This window comes from Pteropus medius, unplaced genomic scaffold (assembly GCF_902729225.1).
Source record: "Pteropus medius unplaced genomic scaffold, Ma_sr-lr_union100, whole genome shotgun sequence".
Lineage (NCBI taxonomy): Eukaryota > Metazoa > Chordata > Mammalia > Chiroptera > Pteropodidae > Pteropus > Pteropus medius.
This window is the reverse complement of record NW_024340847.1, coordinates 1549262-1569904: the sequence shown is the minus strand read 5'-3', so window position 1 is coordinate 1569904 and position 20643 is coordinate 1549262. Positions and strand designations below refer to the sequence as shown.

Sequence of the window (20643 nt, the reverse complement as noted above, 5' to 3'; positions counted from 1 at the left end):
CAACATATAGGAATACTTTTTATGTGTGGGATGCGTTACTGGAAAGTTCGGTATCGATTAAAATTTTGCGAACTGAATTATTTTTTAAATGTATAGAGAGCTGTCTATGAGTAAATTCTCTGATAACTTAGAATTCAAGCAATAAATTCTTCGAAGCAAATATTTTAGTTCTCGCTGTGTCCAGGGCTCTTAGCAGGTATCGATTGTGCAAGAAGTAATATCAAACTGCCACTCGCCCTGGTAAGGAGCTTACTAGTTGGAGGCTCGCATTTGGCACACTGCATCTGGAATTCACTTTTTGGGAGTATTCAGAGATAAGCTTAAAGATAAACCTACTCAAATACACAGATATTCAGATAAATAAGAATAAAAGTCTAAAACCTAATGTAGATTTCTCTAAACCTTTTTGATCAAGTAAAAACTTTGAAGAAATTCTCTCTCATATGTGTGTATTTATTTATATATTGTGTGTATACATGGATATATCACTCTACCAATATAGTTTGAACGTACATTAAAAATAGAAATAAAAAACCAAGGATTAAAATGAAATACTAAAGTTTTTATTTATCAACAGTTTAAAAGCACTTGCTCTTCTCATCAGATATTAAGATAGTTCTGCAGTGACACGCACGCTCTTTATACTCTCAGGCGATCAGGTCACATAATTTGTCTGATTTATCAGATTTGATTAGAGTTTTCTTCACGTTGTTTGTGATGTAGTTGATGACGACGTCGCGCTCGGCGACGTGCCAGCTCTGCCATCTTCGTGGAATTGCCGTGCTGCATTATTAGCGTTGTCTCCGATGCAGAATTTGTCATAGGATTCTTTTGAAACCACTTTCCTTTCTGTGTCCCGTTTCTTACTGCACCATCAGCCTGCAGGTGGCGTGGTTTTGGCCTACCCCATCCTTTCCTCCCTTAAGTGGCTCTGTCATCACCTGGAACTCTGTATAAGAATTTCTTTAGTTGCCTGTAAATCTCGATCTCCCATTAAGTGAATGGGGATACATCGGAAGAACTGAAAGCGAAGTCGGTGGTCCTTCCTGTGTCCTGGTCACAGGCGAGGTAGTGTGCGCGTCCTTGAAGTGCCCTCCCTGTCCTTGGGGCCCCACCATCCTGACGTAGCCACAGTTCTCCTTTGTAATCATTAAAGATGCTTTCGTGAAGAGGACCGGTTAGACTTACAGCGTTCAGATGTAGTAAGTGCTCCTCCGTGAAGCTGAGTTCCTGGCCCCTGGCAGCCTCGCGGCTCCCCCCCCCCCCCCCCCCCCCCGCCCCTGTGTCCCACCCATCACTCTAGCAACCCTCAGGGCAGGCATTTGTCCCTGTCTCCTTGGCCAGGACTCTTACAGTCAGTGGAGGAGCGCTGTTTGGTTTGGACACTGGTGCCAGCTATATTCTGGGCGAGTCGTCTTCCCTTTCTTCTTTTATTGAATTGGCTGACTTGTGTAGCGCGGTCCCATTTCGGATAGAACAGGCCGGTCGTGTGATGTCCACCTCATGCTTTCTGACCCTCGCTGGGAGGGCTCTTACTCGCCTTGGACACTTGGGAGGTTTAATTTGGAACAGTGGCTGTTCCTCTCTTTCTTCTTCTTTCCTGAGGGAAAATAAATATCTTGTACTTTATGGGAGTCAAAAGATTCAAATACGTTAAAAAAGAAATAACAGAAAAATAGATATAAACCCTTATGACTGAAATTTTGCCGTATTTCCTTTTATTCTTTTTCCATGTTTTTAAATGTACTTTAAATACAACGTATATAAAACATTACTTCTTTTATTTTAGCGTTGTATCGTTGGCATTTTCCCTTTGTCGTTAAGTGTTATTTTGATATAACGGCTACGTGATATTTCATCGTTTGTGTATACTTTAGTGTACCAGCCATTTTGATGTGCAATGGGGTTGTTTCCAGCTCATGATTTTTAAAGAAAAAAATAAAAAACCTTTTTTAATGGAAAGTTTTAAGCACGTACAAAAGAAGAGAGAGCAACAGACAGTCCCCACGTGTCTTTGCCGCCCTGTCCGGTCAGCGATCCCGGCGCGCGCTCTCCCCACCTCCGAGTGACTTGGAAGTGAACTTCAGATGTTACACGACGTTTTAATGTACAGATCGTACTGTGCTTTTGAGATTCTTTTCTTAGGAAATTTCCATAAAGGGGAATTTCTGGCCTAACGGTCTAGGTGTTTTAAGGTTTTCATCTCATGTTGCCAAATTGCTTTCCAGAATTATTGTACCTGTTCCTAGTGGCGGTTATGAACGTGTCTTTCATCTTCCCATTTCTTGGCTTTGATAGCACTTTTTAAAAATCTTGGGCAGCGAGATTGCTGAGAAATGATTTCGAGTTGGTTTACTTTGTGCTCGTTTGGTTTCTGACGAGAGCGGACCTTTTGTCAGGTATTCATTAGCGAGCGTATTGTTCTGGGTCTGTGACTGGAGCTCGGGTTGGGGACACGGGCCGCCTGCCCGCAGCCTTTTTCCTGCTCGGTTCCTAAGAGGCGTATAGAGATGCAGCTCTGCCTGGAAAGACACTCCCGGGCTGCTGCTGGGCCAGAGACGTTGATGGCCGAAGTCACCAAAAACCATGTACTGAGTGTAGCAAACACGTCAGACTGTCAGGGGCTACTTGAGGACAAGGTCATCTGTGTCTAGAGGGAAGGTTGTTAGGGTCATGTTATGGGCTAAAGATGAAAGGCTGCGACCGTGAGATGAAGCAGGCTGCTGACCTGGTGACAGCAGGTGCCTTCCGTTTGTCACCCCTTGAGCTTCTCTGTCTTCCTCTTGTAGCAGCTGGCGCCGGCCCGGTACTGTGGCACACCCACTGTCCCTTCAGTGTCGGGGCGTGACTGGGGACCCGCCCCCCAGTGTCTCCGCTCTGCTCCCTGTGTAGTAACTGTGTCCTGGGGTCGGGAGGCCTCAGGGCAGTGGGGGCCACTCTGGGGCGCAGGCTTGCTTCTCCCCGGGGGAGGCGTGCCCTCGCTGCTCGAGATTGGGCGAAGGATTTCCCTGGCATTCGTGGCCACTGTCTCTCCTCCTCCCTTGGGTTCCGTGTGCCCCGCTCTCGCAGACCACCCTGAGGGGAGCCCTCCCAGCCTCCCCACTCCTGGAAACGGCTCCCCATGTTCGTTGGCATGCAGTCGATGATCAGTTTTGGCCTCGAGGGTGTAGGCTGGCTCTCTACTCCAGCTTTATCAGCAAAGTGGGTATTTTGATGTCTTCCGCGTCTTATGCATCACGTTCAGAATCAACACAGAAAGGTGAATCTGCAAGACTCTAAAGTGAGATTCGTTACCACCAAAGGCCATTGCCACATATATTCCTGCTTTTGTTTGTTTGGTGAGTTATTTGGTGGTTCACTGATTTTTGACACAAAAGTTTAACTAAAAAACTCATGGAAGCAGGCTCTTACTGAATGATACTTGGCTTTCATTGAATTGTTAATTTTTAAAGATTTCTCGTGGTTTTGTTTATTAATGAATCGGGTAGCTAGACCTAGGCAGACCTGGCTCACTCTTGTTAATGGCTTAGCCCAGGCCTAGTTTGGATGACAGATTAGGTGGGGGCCCAGGTGAAACGTCATTTTGGGTCTGTTAAGCAGTGTTTCATTTTCATACAGATCCAGCCGCCCTTCTTCAAGTAAACTACCTACATGGTCTGTTGTTTTTTTTTTTGTTTTTTTTTAAATCTTATTTTACTGTCACTGATTAGATGGAGTCTCTTTGGACTAATGAGGACATAAGATTGGTATATTTTTGGCCTATACCAAAAATACTATAATGAAGAAAATACAAGTTCAAGAAACCGCATAAGCTATAAAATACTGGCAGAAGATTGCTCGTTCGCTTCATCCTTAAGTGGAAAATCAAGTCTTCCTGTCTTTACTTTTTTCCTAATGTGTGTGTGGTGGGGGTGGGACTTCTTCTGACTTTTGAAGGGAGAGGAGTAATTTACATACACCAAAGAAAGTGCAAAGGTCCCCCCCCGCCCCCCCGCCAGATACTGGTATATATTTAACTTAAAGCCTGGAACTATACAAATTTGACAAGTTGATAGAATCCCCAGTCTTTCTCTATTTACTGATATCACGAATGCACAGGCCTGTCAGGAACAGGGCCGCGGACCTGAACTAGTCGAATGTATTTCCGTGTGTCATTTGTGTCGGACAAACCAGTTTTAGTCCCTTATTCCAGTTTGACGATCCAGTTATCTAAAATCTGCTTATTTCTAAAATTCCGTTTCCCCTCCTTATTCTTCATAAAGTCTTTAGATTTTGGAAACCAGCAGTGTTAAAATTAGTAAAATCTAAGGATACTATTTTTTTCTTTTCATACACACATGAAAACAATGGTATCCGTAAGTCTTGGGGTGGTTTGGACACCACCCCAAGACTCTTCCCTTTTTCTTTTTGTCAGACTTAGATCAATATGATCATTCTGCTTGCTGCTTCCATACTTACTTGACCGTGCATCTGAGAGTTAGTCTGGGGTAGTTAGTGTGCCATATTGGGATTTCTCGATTGTCACTGGCTTTATCAAACTGAGAAAACTTTCCGTGTGTCACTTGTTTAAATAACAACAAATGTCCCAAACAAGCCGGTCAACGTGATTTTGCACTTTTGTAACAAGTGTTTTTATGGCAGTTATGTTCATTAACTTGGCTTCTTATTTTGATTAGAATCAGTCCGATTTGTCAGATGAGGAGCTGAATGATGACCTTTTACAGAGTGATAATGAAGACGAAGAAAATTTCAGGTATTTTTCTCATTATTATTAGCACATTAAAAATGTTCTTTAAATTGATGGGAACTGTTTGTGATTTAGAATTATAATGGGTATAATTAATAATGTGTTATCTTTAATATATGATTATATTCTAAATGGGTTATCAATATTACTCTGATGTGGAAGCCACATATATATTCCTATAAATAGATCAAATGTTTAAAATGAGTGTAGGTCTTGCGTTTAAGGACCCCCATGAGCTCTGTCGAGTGCACGCTGTGAGAAAGCTCAGTGCAGATACGACAAAGGCCTGCTCTATCTGGGTGGGCACGGTGACCTTGGACTCTTAATGTTGTTCATTGCAGTTTAATGTTGCTGCTTTTGTTTTCATTCTAGATGGTTTTTATCAGTTTACTGAGTTGCCGTTTTGGGAATTTGTTTGTGTCATACTTTAGACTCTAGCCGACTCTCTGAATATGATTGTTTTAGTCAGTTCGGGTGGCTGCAGCAAACTATCATAAACCGGGCGGCTTCAACCATGAATTTATTTTTCACAGTTCTGGAGGCTGGAAGTCCAAGGTCAGGTTCTAATGAGGACCTGTTTTCTGATTCATAGGTGGTGGCTTCTGGCTGTGTCCTCAAGGCGGCGGGAGGGTTGAGGGGGCTCTCCAGGGTCCCTTTTATGAGGCTCTTTACCCTCACGACCTAACCACCTCCCAGAGCCTTCACCTCCAGACACCATCCCATTGGGGGTTATGGTTCAACACATGAATTTGGGTTCAACACATTCAGCCTATAGCAATAATGCTTATCTTTCTATTGTCGGCATTGTAAGCTCTATTGTAAGAAGAGGAAAGATTTTTTTTTTTCTGTATATACTCTGGTAGGTGGAGTAATTTTTTCAACTTTATGAGGAAATATCATGGAAACGTAGACTCTTGGTTATAAATGCAATTAACAAATTTATGCCTTATTGAGCTATAGATTTGTAAAAGGTTTTCTAACATAAAAGTCATTTTTACAGGTAAAAAGACCGTTTTAAATTAATTTATTCTGTCAGGTATTTAAGTTTCCCAATTCCATTCATTGACAATAATATATTTTGTTCTTTTGAGTTAGTTAAATTGCCCTTGAAATATACTTTTGGAGTTTTGTAGCTACATAATTTCTTCACAACTATGTGACATATTCATTTTTTTGTTGTTGTTATTAGGATTGGATACTTAATATTTGGGACTGAGATTCATCTGCAAAACCTTGCATTTTAAGTGTTATCTTGCATCTTATTGTTGGTATTTAGCTTTTGTGACTTAATAGGTGGAATATGATTTTTTTTCAATTTTAAAAACCTGTTATTTTACTCAGAAATTAGGAACTACTTTTTTGACATTTGTGACTAGTATAAATTTAATTTATTTGAGCATTGAAATATATCATATTTTGATTTTTAAGCAGCAGGTTATAATTTGTGCCATAGATTTTTAAGAAGAAAACATATTATTCTTAAAATTTTGTGTCCGATTTTCTGTTTATAGAGTAATACTCCTATTTTTACTTTCAAATCTTAGAACACAGATGCCTGCCTTTTTCTTCTGGTCGTTAGAAGGAAATGCAGCTGTTTGCGTTCAGTCCTGAACGTCTCCTTGTGAGACCTGTTTTCCGATGTGGTCCATCCGATTCTCTTGGTCACACAACCTGCAGCTGATGGTGGGGCGCCGTGTGCAGGGGGAGCCTGTGCGGGCTCAGGGCACCGCAGAGAGCTCCGTGCCGTCACGCTGGGGTCAGTGTGGTCATCAGAACCGGAGTGACCTCTCACCGAGCAGGGCGTCAGCCTTTTTAACAGTCAGTTTATGTAATGACTTGGTTTGGGGCTCTACTCTTAGCGGGTGCCTGTCCTTGTCTTTTTGTCCTCTCTAGTTCTCAGGGTGTCACCGTTAGTCTCAATGCCACATCCGGCATGGTCACATCATTCGAACTGTCCGACAATGCCAATGACCAGTCTGGAGAACAGGAATCGGAGTACGAGCAGGGAGAGGATGAACTCGTCTATCACAAATCCGACGGGTCTGAACTGTACGCTCACGAGTACCCAGAGGAAGGACAGTACGAAGGCCACGACGCTGCGCTGACGGAAGGCCACATCGAGTATGTGGAAGAGCCAGAGGAGGAGCCGCTGTACAGTGACGAAGTGTTAGACATCGAGATCAATGAGCCTTTAGACGAGTTCACAGTGAGTCCTCCTCCTTTGTGTGGCCGGAAGATAACATGGCTGCCAGGGTCCAGGTTTCTAGACTGATTTGAAATCTATTTACCTCCCTCGGGAGGGAGGGAAATTAGACCTTATTATCACTGTCTGCCAGTTTCTTTATCTGAGCTATGACAAAGTTTGTGTTGACAGCTTGTTTGGCCGGAGGTAATGCTCCTTTGTCATTCTGCAAGGCTTCGGGAATCGTGACCTTGAGGCTTGCGCCCTCAGGAAGCAGCCGGCTTTGTGTGGCGGAGATGCACTGTCAGTGGTTAGGAGTGCTTAATGCAGAGCTTTCATCCAGGCTTTACACCAGATCTGATAAAGTCCTTCTAAGGTGAAAAGATTATTGACCTGCTAAAGACATCTTTAAGGTGCTAATATTCCGGAGTGATTGATGTCCCGCTCATTCACCCTTTGTAAGGAGAACTGTCTAAACAGGAATAAAGAGATGGGAGGTTAGTTTGGGAAATGTCACACAGAATGTGTTATCTGTGATCAGGAGGCGAAGATTGTGCTGATTTTTATTTCAGAAAGATGATCTTGGTAGTAGCCGTTTATTTTTTCTTAAGTTGGACCTCAGAGAAAGGAAAAGGTGCTGGTGAAAGCTTGCTCATCAGTCGGTAATGGTTCATCGGGAGAAAAGCTTTGTTTTTAAAACAAGCACTTGATGAACCTTGTGTGAGAAGGATGTGATCTCCTTAGTGGCCTAGAGTCTGTGGTTCCCAGGTCACCGGCCGAGGCGTGATGTCGACGGGCTGCCTGGCAGGGGTAGAGGTGTGCAAGGGAGTCGCTCATTCAGAGTGCGCTCGCCTTTGAGAAAAAGACTTCAAAAATTGCAGGCTTTTGGCCAATGACAGATATATATGTATAAATTTTAAAGGGGATTGTTTATGTGGAACCTTAGGATATTTATTTCTAGTCATGATTGTGTTCAGTTCTCTCAGTAGTTATTTCTCAAATTCGATTCTTTTGGAATGCTTTCTGTTGAGTAGATAGAGTGATGAGAGATGTTTGCGAAGTAGAATCGCGTGAAAGACGTCGTGGGTGCTTGTAATGGTTGTCTTAGGAATCCTTCGCCAGTGCGGACAGGTGCGCTCTGATTTGCTGGTTCGCGTGCCGTCCTAAAGTGGGACGCTGTAACTTAGAATGCTTCTTAAACATCAAGCCAGGATATTTTAAAATCGTGCCTCTTGTTCCCCAGTTGTGGCATTCTGTTAGTTCTGCTGCTCATCAGTAAGATCAGAGGATTGACTGATCGTGTCTGGGTCTTCTCCCTTGTGAGTCCGACAGTCCAGCAAATCTTTACTGCTGTCCAAGCACTGGGGGCACAGATATTGCTAAAACATGAGACACGACGCATGGCCCTGCCTCCGTGACCTTAGAACTTAGTGGAACACATCACAGTTGGGAAGCCTTTATGCGTGAGTGCGCGTGGCCACCTGGGCCGTCTCTGTCGCTGCGGCGTACCTGTAGAGTGTGTGGTACGGAGAATTTCTGGTAAGTGAGGAATTTCCCTCTTGCGTCCCATTGTCAAACCTGACCTTACATTTAGGCCCCGGTTGTATGAAATCCAACCTAATTACCCAGCCTCTTGGGGTCTAAGATTCAGGTAGCGAAAAAAAGAATGTTGCAATTTAGTACACTCACAGTACTGTTCCACATGAAAATGAATTTTTCTTCAGAATTCAGAAAAGTTACTTAAATTCTGAAAGCGTCCTCATAATTTTGGAGAAGGCTAAACTTTAAGGATGAGGCGAAGTGGTTCAGCGTCTGGGCAGAACCCGCTCACCCCAGTGGGCCGTGGTCATTCTCTCCTCCTCCGCTGTTGCTGTGCGATGCTTGCTTTACAGCCACCTCAGTGCTGGAGCCTGACACGACCTCGTCTGTGGATGGGAAGATCAGTGGACTTGCGCTGTGAAACACCCCTGTCCAGCTGTGCAGCGCGCCCTCTCGCTGCCTTCGGCTGTCCCTGGTGCGCGTGCATGAATTATTCGTCTTCAGGCTCGCGAAGTAGATAGCGCCCGTGTCCCGACGGAATTTTAGTTTACTACATGGTTTATGTACCTGGTCGCGCATCGTAGCTCGCGTGCTGACCCCGCGCTCTGGAGCTAGAATCGAGCTCTGCGGTGCTGGCCGCGAGCAGCACCCCCTGCTTCCAGCTCGCTCTTGCAGTCGCACGGGGGGCTTTTCGTGTAACTGGGGTAGAATCAAAACCGTAGAATTTTACAGTTGGAAGGAACACTTCCGTGTGAAGCCGAGGTCCACGCTGAAAAGTTTGTAGAACGACTCTGGTATGTTCTTTCCTATTATCCTCAAAAGTAAGAAGAATTTTAAGTTTTAAGACCAGAATCTTGCTGGTCTTGTTCTTAAGAGTGAATTGGGATTCGATTTACACACTTGTACTCTTGTCTTAGGAAGAATGTATATTGCTTATTATTTAACAAAATATTAGAAAATTATTTGGTGATTTAGGGCTTTTCAAATGGACATAGAGAGAGAGTTCATAAAACTCTGTTCTGTGACGACAGCTTCGGGTGGAGCATTGGTCGCGGGGAGCAGCCTGCTGGCTCCCAGGGAGACCCCGGCGGTGTAGACCGTGCATTGTGCGTTAGCGGAACATTCCGATCGGCATCGTCTGGCCTCACTCCTGCTCTCAGCGACTCCTGGGTAGTGTTAGTTGGTGTTTGGAGAAGATGCTGGCAGTTTCTTCTGGAAGGTAGAATTCAGGGTCTTCAGATGAGTCGAGAGAGTCGGGGGAACTAAGGTGGCTTGTCCTTAACCATGGCTGCGCGTCCTTGGGGTCGTAGAGACCGCCGTGTCCTCTGCCGAAGGTGGTCCTGCTTCCTCAGCAGGCTCACTCTCTGCGCCTGCCCTGTCGCCGTCACGCGCCAGGGGGGCAGGGAGCCCAGCCCTGCGGGGCAGGGTCCAGTCACGTTTCGTGGTAGCAGTCCTGGCAGGGGCCCTTCGTCATTGCCCAGTGGCTGTCTCCAGCCCGCTTGCCCCTTCCATTTCGTGCAGACTGGGGTCATCCCTCTCACTCCGGAGGGGCTGGCGGAGAAGCCGATGCCGACCTGTGCTTTTCAGGAGGGTTCCTGCGTGGCATGGAGTCGCCGCACGTCTGTCGCCTTCCGCCATCGGAACGGCTCGGATCGGGCACGCCGCCAGCCCCAGCGCGCCGGCCTGCTCTGTGCGAGCACGTGCGGGCGCACACGCGCACGCCTGCCTCCTGAGGTTACGACGTTCCCTTGGTGTTGATCTTAAAGAGCTGTTTGTCAGGGCGCTTGGAGGTCGGAGCAGAGCCGCCCTCCTCTCTGTCCTCGTCAGCGCCGGGCCGGGCGTGCGCTCAGGGCTTCCTGCGCACTCACACCTGCCGTGGCACACCGTGCCAACGTGATTAGGCAGGAGTCAGGAAGGTGGACAGTGCTCGCAGACCTCCAGAAGCTAGATGGGAAAACCTGTTTCCTCTTTGACGGCTGTTAGTGTGAAGAGTTCTTGGGGACTCGCAAAGACTGCGTGGCTGAAGGTGAGCTAGGTGACGTTCCCGACGCCCAGGTTGCTCCTGAAACCCAAGAGGTGTTCGGTCACCTTTTAAAGACTCAGAGTTTGCTGGTTTTTTCCTTCCAGATTTGAAACAAGCATCTTTTTAGCAGTAGTGACCACATCTCTTCTTCGAACTCATGAGTGCAGTAAAAAACCTGAGCTCTTTAGAAGCTTTGGCAGCGAGTTGTGGTGAGCCGTGATTTCCAGATGGCTGTTTTCCCATTACGTGTTGGGATATTTTAAGTGTTTTATGGGGATGTGAGTAGAAATCTTTTGAAATGTGATGTATATGTCAGTGCTTCGAAAGGAGGACTGCCGTTATTTAAAATGAATGAATTCTGACCATTATTCAGAAAGGATTGCAAAGCGCATTAGGTATTTGGGTGTGGTCTTAGGTGTTGGGGAAACCAAGGGGCCAGAGGAGCTGGGTTCCTGAGCCAGGCGGGGACTTGCAGCCTGCCGGAGGCGACAGAGGACGCGTGGCCACATTCCCGTGACGTGGACACAGAAGGAACAGGACCTCCCAGGGGAGACGCAGGTGTACGCTTCAGGTGCTCACAGGGGAGGTTTCACTCCTTCTATGTAGTTTCATGTCCTGTTCATTAGTTTGTGGTATTTTGAAGTTGGAAAAGTTCATTGACTTTTTTCTTATAATTCTTTCAGTATTTTAGGTAACATTCTCTTTATTGGAAGTGACAAGGTATATATATATGTATATATATGTCTTATTGATCTAGATAGTTCAGACTTCAGTTCCTGAATTATATTCATTAAAATATAAAAGCAGAAGTGGCTTATTATAAAAAGTTTATCCTCCCTTCCATTTTCAGTGGCTTCCGAGGAGAGAGGGACATGAATGAGCAGACCCAGCCTCAGAGTCAGTGAATCAGGACATGTGGGTTAGTAAGGCGGAATGTCGCAGACACACTTAGAAAGGGAAAAGTTGCCTCTCTCGCTCGTTCCTGTGCCTGTGAGGATCTCAGATTGCATAAAGATGGCAGTGAAAAAACCAAACGTACATGTGTGCACGGGCACACACACCAGATCGGAAACGTATGAGAAGAAAACATCGTACTAATGCCGTGATAGCTTTAGGCTTACCTAGAAAACCAAAACTCACCAAGTTTCTTTCTCACTAAAAAATCGCAGAGGGCATTTCAGAATCGGTACTGGCCGTCCAGGTCATCAGGTGCCCAGGCTTCTTCAGGACTGGCACGGTACAGTCCCAGGGCTGCTGCTGTCCCCGAGGTCCCTGTCCAAGTTGCGGCTTGCAGGAGGACACACAGGGACCACACCCGCCCTTCGGAGACACATCCCAGAGTTCTCCAGTGCTTCGTGACCATCTCACAAGTTGCACCTTAGTCACATGGCTGTACCTCACAGCGGGAGAGACTAGTGACAACAGTGTTTTATTAACTAATAAAACTGTTCCCCTAAAACTGGGGCGTCGCTGTTACGGCCGTGACGGAGAGTGAGTGCAGGTGAACGCCCAGCGGCCACACTGCTCTCCCTCGTAGGCCTTTCAACCCACGAAGGAAAGAGTTATCTGGCCATCTGTAAAAACCCTAAAACACGATAAAGGAGGTCACACAGATGACAGATGTGGGGAGATACTTACATATGAGCCTAAGGATGAATGTGTTCAGTGTTTGGAGTTAATATATGAGGTATGTGGTATGTTTAGCACATATAGATGAGCACTCCTGTAGAAAGGGTAAATGTGAGAAAGTAATCCAAACATAAGGTAAGCAAATGACCGGTAAATATATAAAATATATTTAATAAAACAAAATTGAGAATTTTAACATATTTTAATATTGGCAAAAGTCAGAATTATTGGTCAGGTATAGTCTCGGTCTATTCTGAGAAGCAGCTGACTGCCAGGAAGCAGTTTCCCACGGGTCTGTCATGTCCGCGTGTTTTGTGAGCAGAGAGCTGCCTGCCCTTTGTTCCTGGCTATCTCTTCAAGGACGTTGGCTGCACAGACATCCTTGAGAGACGTAGCACCTTCCTCCGGAGCAGGGCAGGCGCGCTTTCTGCTCGTTACAATAGACTCGCGTTCCCCGAAGTCCGGGCCCCTGTGTCACCACAGCCCCCTGTGTGCAGGGTCACCCAGACCGCCTCTTCACAGGGCCCAGTGGGCCAGCTTCGTGAGCCCCCAAATGACACTGCTGTTGTTAAAAATAGTACATGGTCCTAGTCTCTGACCTGGGGTCTCCTGTCTTCTCACAGCCCCATGAAACAGTGGCCGGCCACCTTACTGGCTTGCAAGGAGGGTGAAATCGCAGGCCCTTTACTGTTTTTAACAGCGTCAGAACCCTTAAAGCCCTTGGTTTAATCCACCTTGACGAAGTTACCCGAAAGAGTCCATCCAGGCTGTGTTCAAAGATGTGTACCAGGTGTCTGTCCGCAGCCTTGGAAATAAATGGGACCGATGTAGGTTCTTCTAGAGGGTTGGATGTACGGGGGCCTAACCTTGCAGGGGACTGTGGGGTCCCTCTTCGTTGGACATGGAAAGAGGTTCATGGTGTGTTGAGTGAAAAGAGCAAGGTATTGAGGTCCCTCCCCTTAGGCTCCCCTGGGACTCTGCTCATCTAGATGTGTGTGTGTGACTCAGACCATCGGGACGGATGAAGACAGATGGTAACAGTGCTTGTTTCTAGACGGTGGGATTATTCAGCGCTATGCGCCCAGTATTTTAAAATATTTTTCCTGTGAGTAAAATAACTTTTATCAACAGGGAAATATAGGACGGTCAAAATTTTGTCCCCTTAATTTGGAGGCACAGAACTAGATTGCATTTTTTTAAAGTCCTATTTCTAGTTGCCGTCGACTCTCACATGGAACTTCCTGACGGTAGTTTTCGATATCAATCTGTATAGAGCAGAAAGGAAATTCTAAAGTAGGTTACGTAGTTTATCTTTTTTACTCCACCTGTTAGGAGGTGTATACTTGTTTTCTTCTAAGCTATATGTCCCTTATTTTTAAATTTACTATTTAAAAATATTTTTAAAAAGTCACTTATACATTTACTTGACCTTGTTTGTTGCTGGTTTTGTGTTGACCGCAGATTCTTTGTAGTGCCCTTCGCTCTCAGACATTTAAGAGTCCCTCTGGGAGGCGAGGGGCGGGCCGGCGTGCTTCTGCTCACAGCAGGACCTCTGCCTGGCAGGCGGAGGGCCCGGCACCGAGAACCTGTGTGATGATGATGTTCTAGGCGCCGAGAAGTAGGCGGTGTGTGCTGTTTCAGACCTTCCGGCAGCCTTCGTTTTGGAGGGCTGTCGTTCCATCGTTTTAGAAGTCTGAATAAACTCCACAGTCCTCAGGGAGGAGTGACAGTTTTAATTTGCCACACAGACCTGTGTTTCGCTGTCTCCCTAGTTTTGACCATTTTCTTAAACGCAGCCTGCAGGGTGCTGAACCGGCAGCACCTGCTCCCCGCCCTCTGGCCTCGCGCAGGTGGCTCCGGCTCCGGCTCCGGCTCCGGCTCCGGCTCTGGCTCCGGCTCCAGCTCGCTGAAATGGGCAGAAAGCGTCCTGCAGCTTTTCAGATGACTTCACTCCAGGATCCGTGTTTAAGCACATATTAGCACCCGAATTATGGAACTGAAAAGTAATTTCCGTTTGAAAAGCCTATTTTAGGCGTCTCCTTTTATTTAATGAATGTTCTTGCTTGGTTAATACAAAGAAATCACTTACTCAAAACAAATTAGGAAGATCTAATTATAAACACTGTCCCGCCTTTCTCATTATATGGCCACGTCGGTGCCAGTCATGCTGTTGTCTCCAAAAACTAGCTAAAAGGTTCACCGTTTTAGATAGTTTGGCACATATGGAGGAAGAGATGAGAGAAGTTTTAAAAATCTTTGTACTTAAATATTTACTTTTAAATTGCGGTAACATTTACATTCAGCGACGGGCTCGGATCTGAAGTGTCCAGTTCACTGTTCTGCTACGGGGCGCGTCCACGTTCCTGTCGGTGGGGAGCAGTTCCAGTTCCCCAGAAAGTTCCCCGCTGTTTCTTTCTAGTCCTGACTCCTCCGAGGCAAACACTGCCCTTGTTTCTGTCACCTTGACTTAGTCTTTCCCGTTGTGGAGCGTCACGTGAGTGTGGCCACGCGGTGTGCAGTGGAGTAGCGTGCTGGCCGTGTCTTCTTCCTTTGCTCGACACACTGGTTTTGAGACTCATCCGAGTACTTGCGCGTCAGCAGTTCGTTCCTTTTCACGGACGCATCTCATTCGTTCATTCTCCTGATGACGGATACGCGGATCGTTTCCATCCTTTTGCTGTTGTTGTGAATAAAGTAGCTATGACAGCTATTTCACACATCTTCTTGTGGCTGTATCTGTTCTTTCTCCTCGATATTAACTGGGCCTGGAGTTATGGGGGTAAAAGCCTGTTTAATTCTCTGAGAACCCGCCACACGGGTTTGCAGGGAGGCGGCACACTCCGTGCTTCCACTGGTCCTGTGTGAGTCTCCGGCGTCGTCCATCACGTGATGTCGTCAGTCTTTTCCATCGAGTCCTGCTAGATGCGTCATCATGGCCTCAGCTTGTATTTCTCTGATAACTAAGGATGTTGAGTACCATTCCTTGTGCTTATCGGTCTTTTATATATCTTGTGTCCATTTTTAGTCTCTTTTAGAAAAGTAGGTTGTCTTTATTTTTTGTCTGTATATGCTCTACGTAGTCTGTGTAGTCAACGCAGAAAATACATATTGTCTGTACATACGTATGTATTGTCGATATATTTTCAGTGTTAAGCATGTATTAATCTGTACATACTGTCTATATAGTCTAGGTAGATGCATAAGTTCATTGGTGCGCACGCGCGCACACACACATATATGTATATAGAGAGTGAATATTTTCTCTGAGCCTGTGTTTTAATTTTTTTAAAGATATTTTTTTCATGAGAAGAAAAATTTCATTTTGATGAAAGCCAAGTAAGTTTGTGGCCCAAGAAATCTTTGCCTACCCCAAGTTGCAAAAATAATATCTCGTTTTCTTCTAGAGCCTTTATGGTATTAGCTATGTTTAGTTTAGATCTATCTCAGCTAATAGATGTGTGTGTGTTATGAGATTCACTTTTTTCTGTATGTTTATCTAGTTGTCGCACTGTGATTTGCTGTAATGACTTCCCTTTCCCATAGAATTGCCGTAGTGCTTTTCAAAAATCAATTGACCATTTAAATTTGGATTTTTTTCTGGAACCTCTTTTGTTCTGTTGCTAGTACTGCACTGTCTTGATTTCTGCGGCGTGACATCAGGTGGCATAAATCCACCAGCGTTGTTCTCCTTTTCAGAATTATTTGGGCTGTTGTAGGTCCTTCGAATTTTCATACGAATTTTGTAATTGACTTGTCAATACTAAAGATCTCGTTGGATTTTGATGAAGAGTTCGTTGTCGCTTTAGATCAAATCGGGGAAAACTAACTTCTTAATGGTCACAGTGCCTGGTAAGCAGTGTATCGTTCTTCATTTGCAGCCTGTCCTTTCTTTCTTTTGCCTTATTGACCTCCAGGACTGTGTCGAATAGGAATATCGGAGGGCATTTGTTCTTGTTCTTGATGGCAGGGGGAAAATGTTCACTATTTCGTGACATAAGTAATATAAAGTAGGTGGAGGTTTTTATATCAGATTGAAGAAGTTCTTTCCTATATGTGGTTCGCTGAGATTTTATAAAAAATCAGAAATGGGTGTCGAATTTTGTCAGTGTCTTTTCTGTATCAAGTCTTGTGGCTTTTATCCCGTGTTTTATTAATGTGAATTAAGTAGGCTTTTAAAAATTAATTAGCCGTGCCCCAGACTTTATTAATTAGTGTCCTCTTTGTGTCCTGGACCCAGTCCCATGCGCCACGTGTTTGGCGTGGCTCTGGCCTGTCACAGCGTCAGTCTTCCCTTGTGTTCCGTGACCTTGACAGTCCAGACAGGTGCTTGCCGGTACCCTGTAGGATATCTTACAACCTGCACTCGTCTGAACTTTTTCTCATGGTCGGACGGGGGTTATGGGTTTCTGGAAAGCGTCCCGTGGAGCGAGGTCCCTCCTGTCCCATTGCAGCCGTCATCAGTCCCTCTGCCCTGTGCTGTTCTTTGGCAGCAAGTCACCAAGTCTCCTCGGCCTGCAAAGCAGGGGAGGCCCTTCCATCTCACCTGGAGCGGGGGTACCTGCATGTGTTTGGAATTTTCTCCAAGTAAAATTTAGTAAATCGACTGATTTTTTTTACTGTTAAATCAACCTTGTGCTTCTGGCTAAACCTGCCTTGGTTGTGATGTGGTTTCCTTTTTCCGTTTTGCCAGACCCCACGTACTTTCATCGCGCGTTTATGAAAGACGCTGGGCTGCGATTTTCTTCTCCTTCAATTTCTACACGATTCGGTTTCTCAGTCTTTCTGATTTGTAAATTTTCACTGTTGGTAGAATTAGGTACTTTGATTCGTGTTTCGTGACAGAATAATTACTCTATCAATTATTCTATAAGCATTAAAAACTTTTGGGAAGTTTTTTAAAAGCTGTGTTCTCTATAGTTTTTTTTTCTTTCTTTTTTCCTCCCTACTTCAGAGAACTACCCATTTTTTCCCTTGAATTTAGGATGAAATATTGAATTTTTCAAAACACTGAGATCACAGGTTTTAGAATTAGCTGGAGAATATGAAAAATACACGGGCCTGGGTGTCGCTCCCTTTAGACTTTCTGATTCTTTCCGTGTGTGTGATAAGGCGTCAGTGGACTTTTCTATTTTAAAGAACTTCCGTGATGAGTTTCACATATACTCGCTGTTAGGAATTACAGTTACGTCTTTCAGGCTTCCAAGATAATCAAATTAACTAAAAATCAAACCTTTGACTATTTTTGGCAATGTGTAGAATGAAACTAAAGATTCACATATTTAAACTTACACAATATAATCTTAGGATAATTTGATTTTTATATTGTTACCCAGTGCTGCCTTTGAAAGGAATTTTACTTGTGAATGGAATACTAGGTAATATTTGTTAAAAACTGCAGAGAAAGGCATTTTGTCAGATAGGTTAGTTAATTCTATAAACCACACGGCCCAAAGGAGATGCCTTTTTTTTTTTTTTGAGCCCAGTATGTAGACTAAGAAGGAGCAGGCAGTGGCCGAAGGAGCGGGTCTGCTTAGGGAGCGTTGTCAGGTGGCCTGCAGCGAGGCATGTGAGGCCAGGTGGTGCTTCCGGGCCAGTTGGGGGACTGCACGCCCCGCAGAGCTGCAGACGCGCCTCCTTGTGAGATGAGATTATAGCGACGAGGATGCGCGCTTGCGCAGGAAACTTTGAGTAAAGAATATGACTGTACGTTGGTTTATTTTAATACGCTCTTGCACGTTTTCTAATCAAGTTCATTTTTGTTTCTATTCTGAATAAAAGACATTAAAATTATGAGTCATGAGAGTAAAGGAACAGATTTTAAGTTTGTAAAAAGTATTTAAATGAGCCTGGCACTCAGCAGGTAGATGTCTAACGGGAAGTAGGTCTCTGAGGCCTCACATGAGGTGAAAAGTGACGAGCGACAAAAGGGACGTGAATGATACGGGCGGTAAGAATTGCCGATGAGGAAATTGCCTTTAGTTTGGGACTCCGTGAGGCAAAACTTTTGAAAGATTACTGACGTAACAACATAGCAGGTCAAGGCCGGTTTTAGTGTGAAGAAGGGACTGATAAATAGTTGTGCTGTCGCAGTAGTCTGAGCCAGAGGTTAGTGATGAGCCAGTTCTAGACGGTGGCATGAAGTCGAAAGGGGGACAAGTGACGGAGGGAAGGTTTTAGAGGCTGGAAAGCCAAGCAGCCCTCGGGCAGCTGTGGAGCGCGCGTCTGGCAGTGAAAGTCAGAGGAGTTGGGTCAGGAGTCACCGGAGAGCCCCAGCCCGGTCACGGGAAGGAGGACGCTGTCATCCGGTGTAAGCGACAGGTGAGTTACGTGCTCATGATGCGCTTGTGGGACTCCAGTGTTCGTTTAATCAACATACTGAACGCTGCCGGACTCCGGATCAGGCTGCGAGCCAGCAGGAGTTTCTGGAGTTGACGTTTGTCTCGGAAGTGGAAGTGGCAGCGGTGTGCGGGGCTTCGTATATTCGCCACATGCAGAGGTTCGGACTTTTCTAACGTTAAGTAAATTTCTGATGTTGAAATTATTTTCTCCTGGAATCAGTTTAGTGTTTCATACGGCCTTATCGTAGGACATTTCACAGTATTTTTACCTGTTAAGTATAAAGAACTTAATATTTTATTCTTCAGTATTCAGGAGAATGTGAACTCAGTGTTCTTCCCTTTCTGTTTTGCGTGTCTGCCACGTAGGGAAGTGTGGAAACTTTGGAACTGCAGAAGGAAATGAAAGAGGAATCGGATGAAGAAGATGACGACGACGAAGAATCCGGACGATTACGTTTCAAGACGGAAAGGAAAGAAGGAACGATTATTAGGCTCTCAGATGTAACTAGAGAGAGAAGGAACATTCCAGAAACTTTGGGTAATTTTTTTTGCCTGTCTCCCATCCTTCTTCACTTTCATTTCAACTTCCTCCGTACTACTGTTATGATTAATCATATAGGTAAAAAGTAGTCGACTGTGTAGATCATGACGCAAGCCATCGGAGGGTGGATGGTCTGTGCGAGGTTAGAGCCGAGTTAAGGTTCTGTAAAAGTCATCTATAAAAGTGACTGTCTTCTGGATTTAAAATGTTTGAATAAAATATTTGATTGTTAATTTTTTAAATAGTTTTTCTTTTGGAGTCTGTGGCCTAGACCTACTCCCGTGTGAACTGTGTGGTTCCTGGCTGGCTCTGCGGAGGTGGTGTGGGGATGGTACAGGTCCACGTGACCCTTCCTGAGACCCACAAGGTTGCCAGGACTCATTTGGGACCAGACGAGTTTCTGTGTACCTTTTAGTGTCATCATAACCATCTTCGGGCTTTCTTTGTCTGTATGCCGTCTCTCTCGATGCTCGATGAGACAGCGTGTCTTGATTATAGACACGACCAGCTGAACAGCATTCTGGGCAAATCCTGCTGCTGAAGATATGCAGCGGGCCGCTGTGGCCAGCGGGAAAGAAGGCCTTTCAGTGCCGGCCCCCCCGCCCCCACAGTGTTCCCCAGTGTCTGTGGCAGTTCTCAGTGAGTGAGCAAGAGTCACCCAGAAGGCTTGGTGACACACAGACTCTTGGACCACGTCCAGCTTTTCTGGTTTCAGAGGCGTAGGGCAGAGCCCAAGAAGGGTGCATTTCTGATAACTTCCCAGGTGATTCTGTTCCCGTCCCTGGGATCTTGTGTCACATTGCAACAGAGAGGGTAGAGGGTTGTACCTGCTCTCTGGTCTTGGTCAAAAGAACAATCAAGAAACTAACCCTTACTGGCTTTATTCTCAAAACCATTATTTGTCAGCCACTTTCGGCTGGAAACATGAGCATGTATCCTTAAGTGGCAGACAGGAATTCTGCGTGAGGACATTAAGCCCCAAAGATGCACAGGCTGACAGTAGCGAGCTAGTCGTACGTTCCTTTACCAAGTGAGCTTTATGGAGAGACCGTTCTAGAGCCTCAGTTCGCCACGTCTTCCCTCAACCTCTTGGCCCAAGATTTCCGAAGACGTTTTTCCGAAGACAGTTCCTTCCCTTCAGTGTCGCTCGTACTGGTGTAAAGCAGCCAGCTGGTCTGAACCAGGATGGCGCGTGTTTCTAAGGGAGAGTTTGCAGTTGGCCTTGGGGAAAAGGGGGTGAAGCAAAGGTCTTGAAACAGGATGATGGGAAAAACACACGATGTCCTTCAGCAGGAGGAATCAGTAACATTGCAGAGCGAGCTTCGCAGTCATAGGCCGGGGTGGTGGATAAGGGGAAGATGGTGCCCTGGCCGAACGCCGGAGGGCAGTGGGCAGCGGCTCAGAGAGAAAGTGGCATCGGGCTTCATCGGTCTCTGTGGCTTCGTTAGCAGGGCGTGGCTTCGCCACGTTAGTCAGGGAGCCTGATGTCACATAACAACTGTAGTAGCTACGTGTTCCGAGGGTGTGAAGTCACATGGTAGTCGTTTCCCCGCGCCTGGCATAAGTGTCCCCATGCCTGGCATAAGTGTCCCCATGCCTGGCCTTCGTTTCCCCGTGCTTTGCATAAGTGTCTCCATGCCTGGC

General features: G+C 45.6%; 1 protein-coding gene across 1 annotated transcript in view; it reads left to right on the top strand.

Annotated features, from left to right (window-relative positions):
• The window catches only part of RBM33 (RNA binding motif protein 33), a 96164-nt gene that overhangs the window by 12520 nt on the left and 63001 nt on the right, over window positions 1–20643 (top strand). Inside the window, 3 exon segments of the mRNA XM_039837281.1 lie at window positions 4677–4753; window positions 6641–6953; window positions 18825–18996. Coding sequence (XP_039693215.1) covers window positions 4677–4753; window positions 6641–6953; window positions 18825–18996 — 562 coding nt within the window.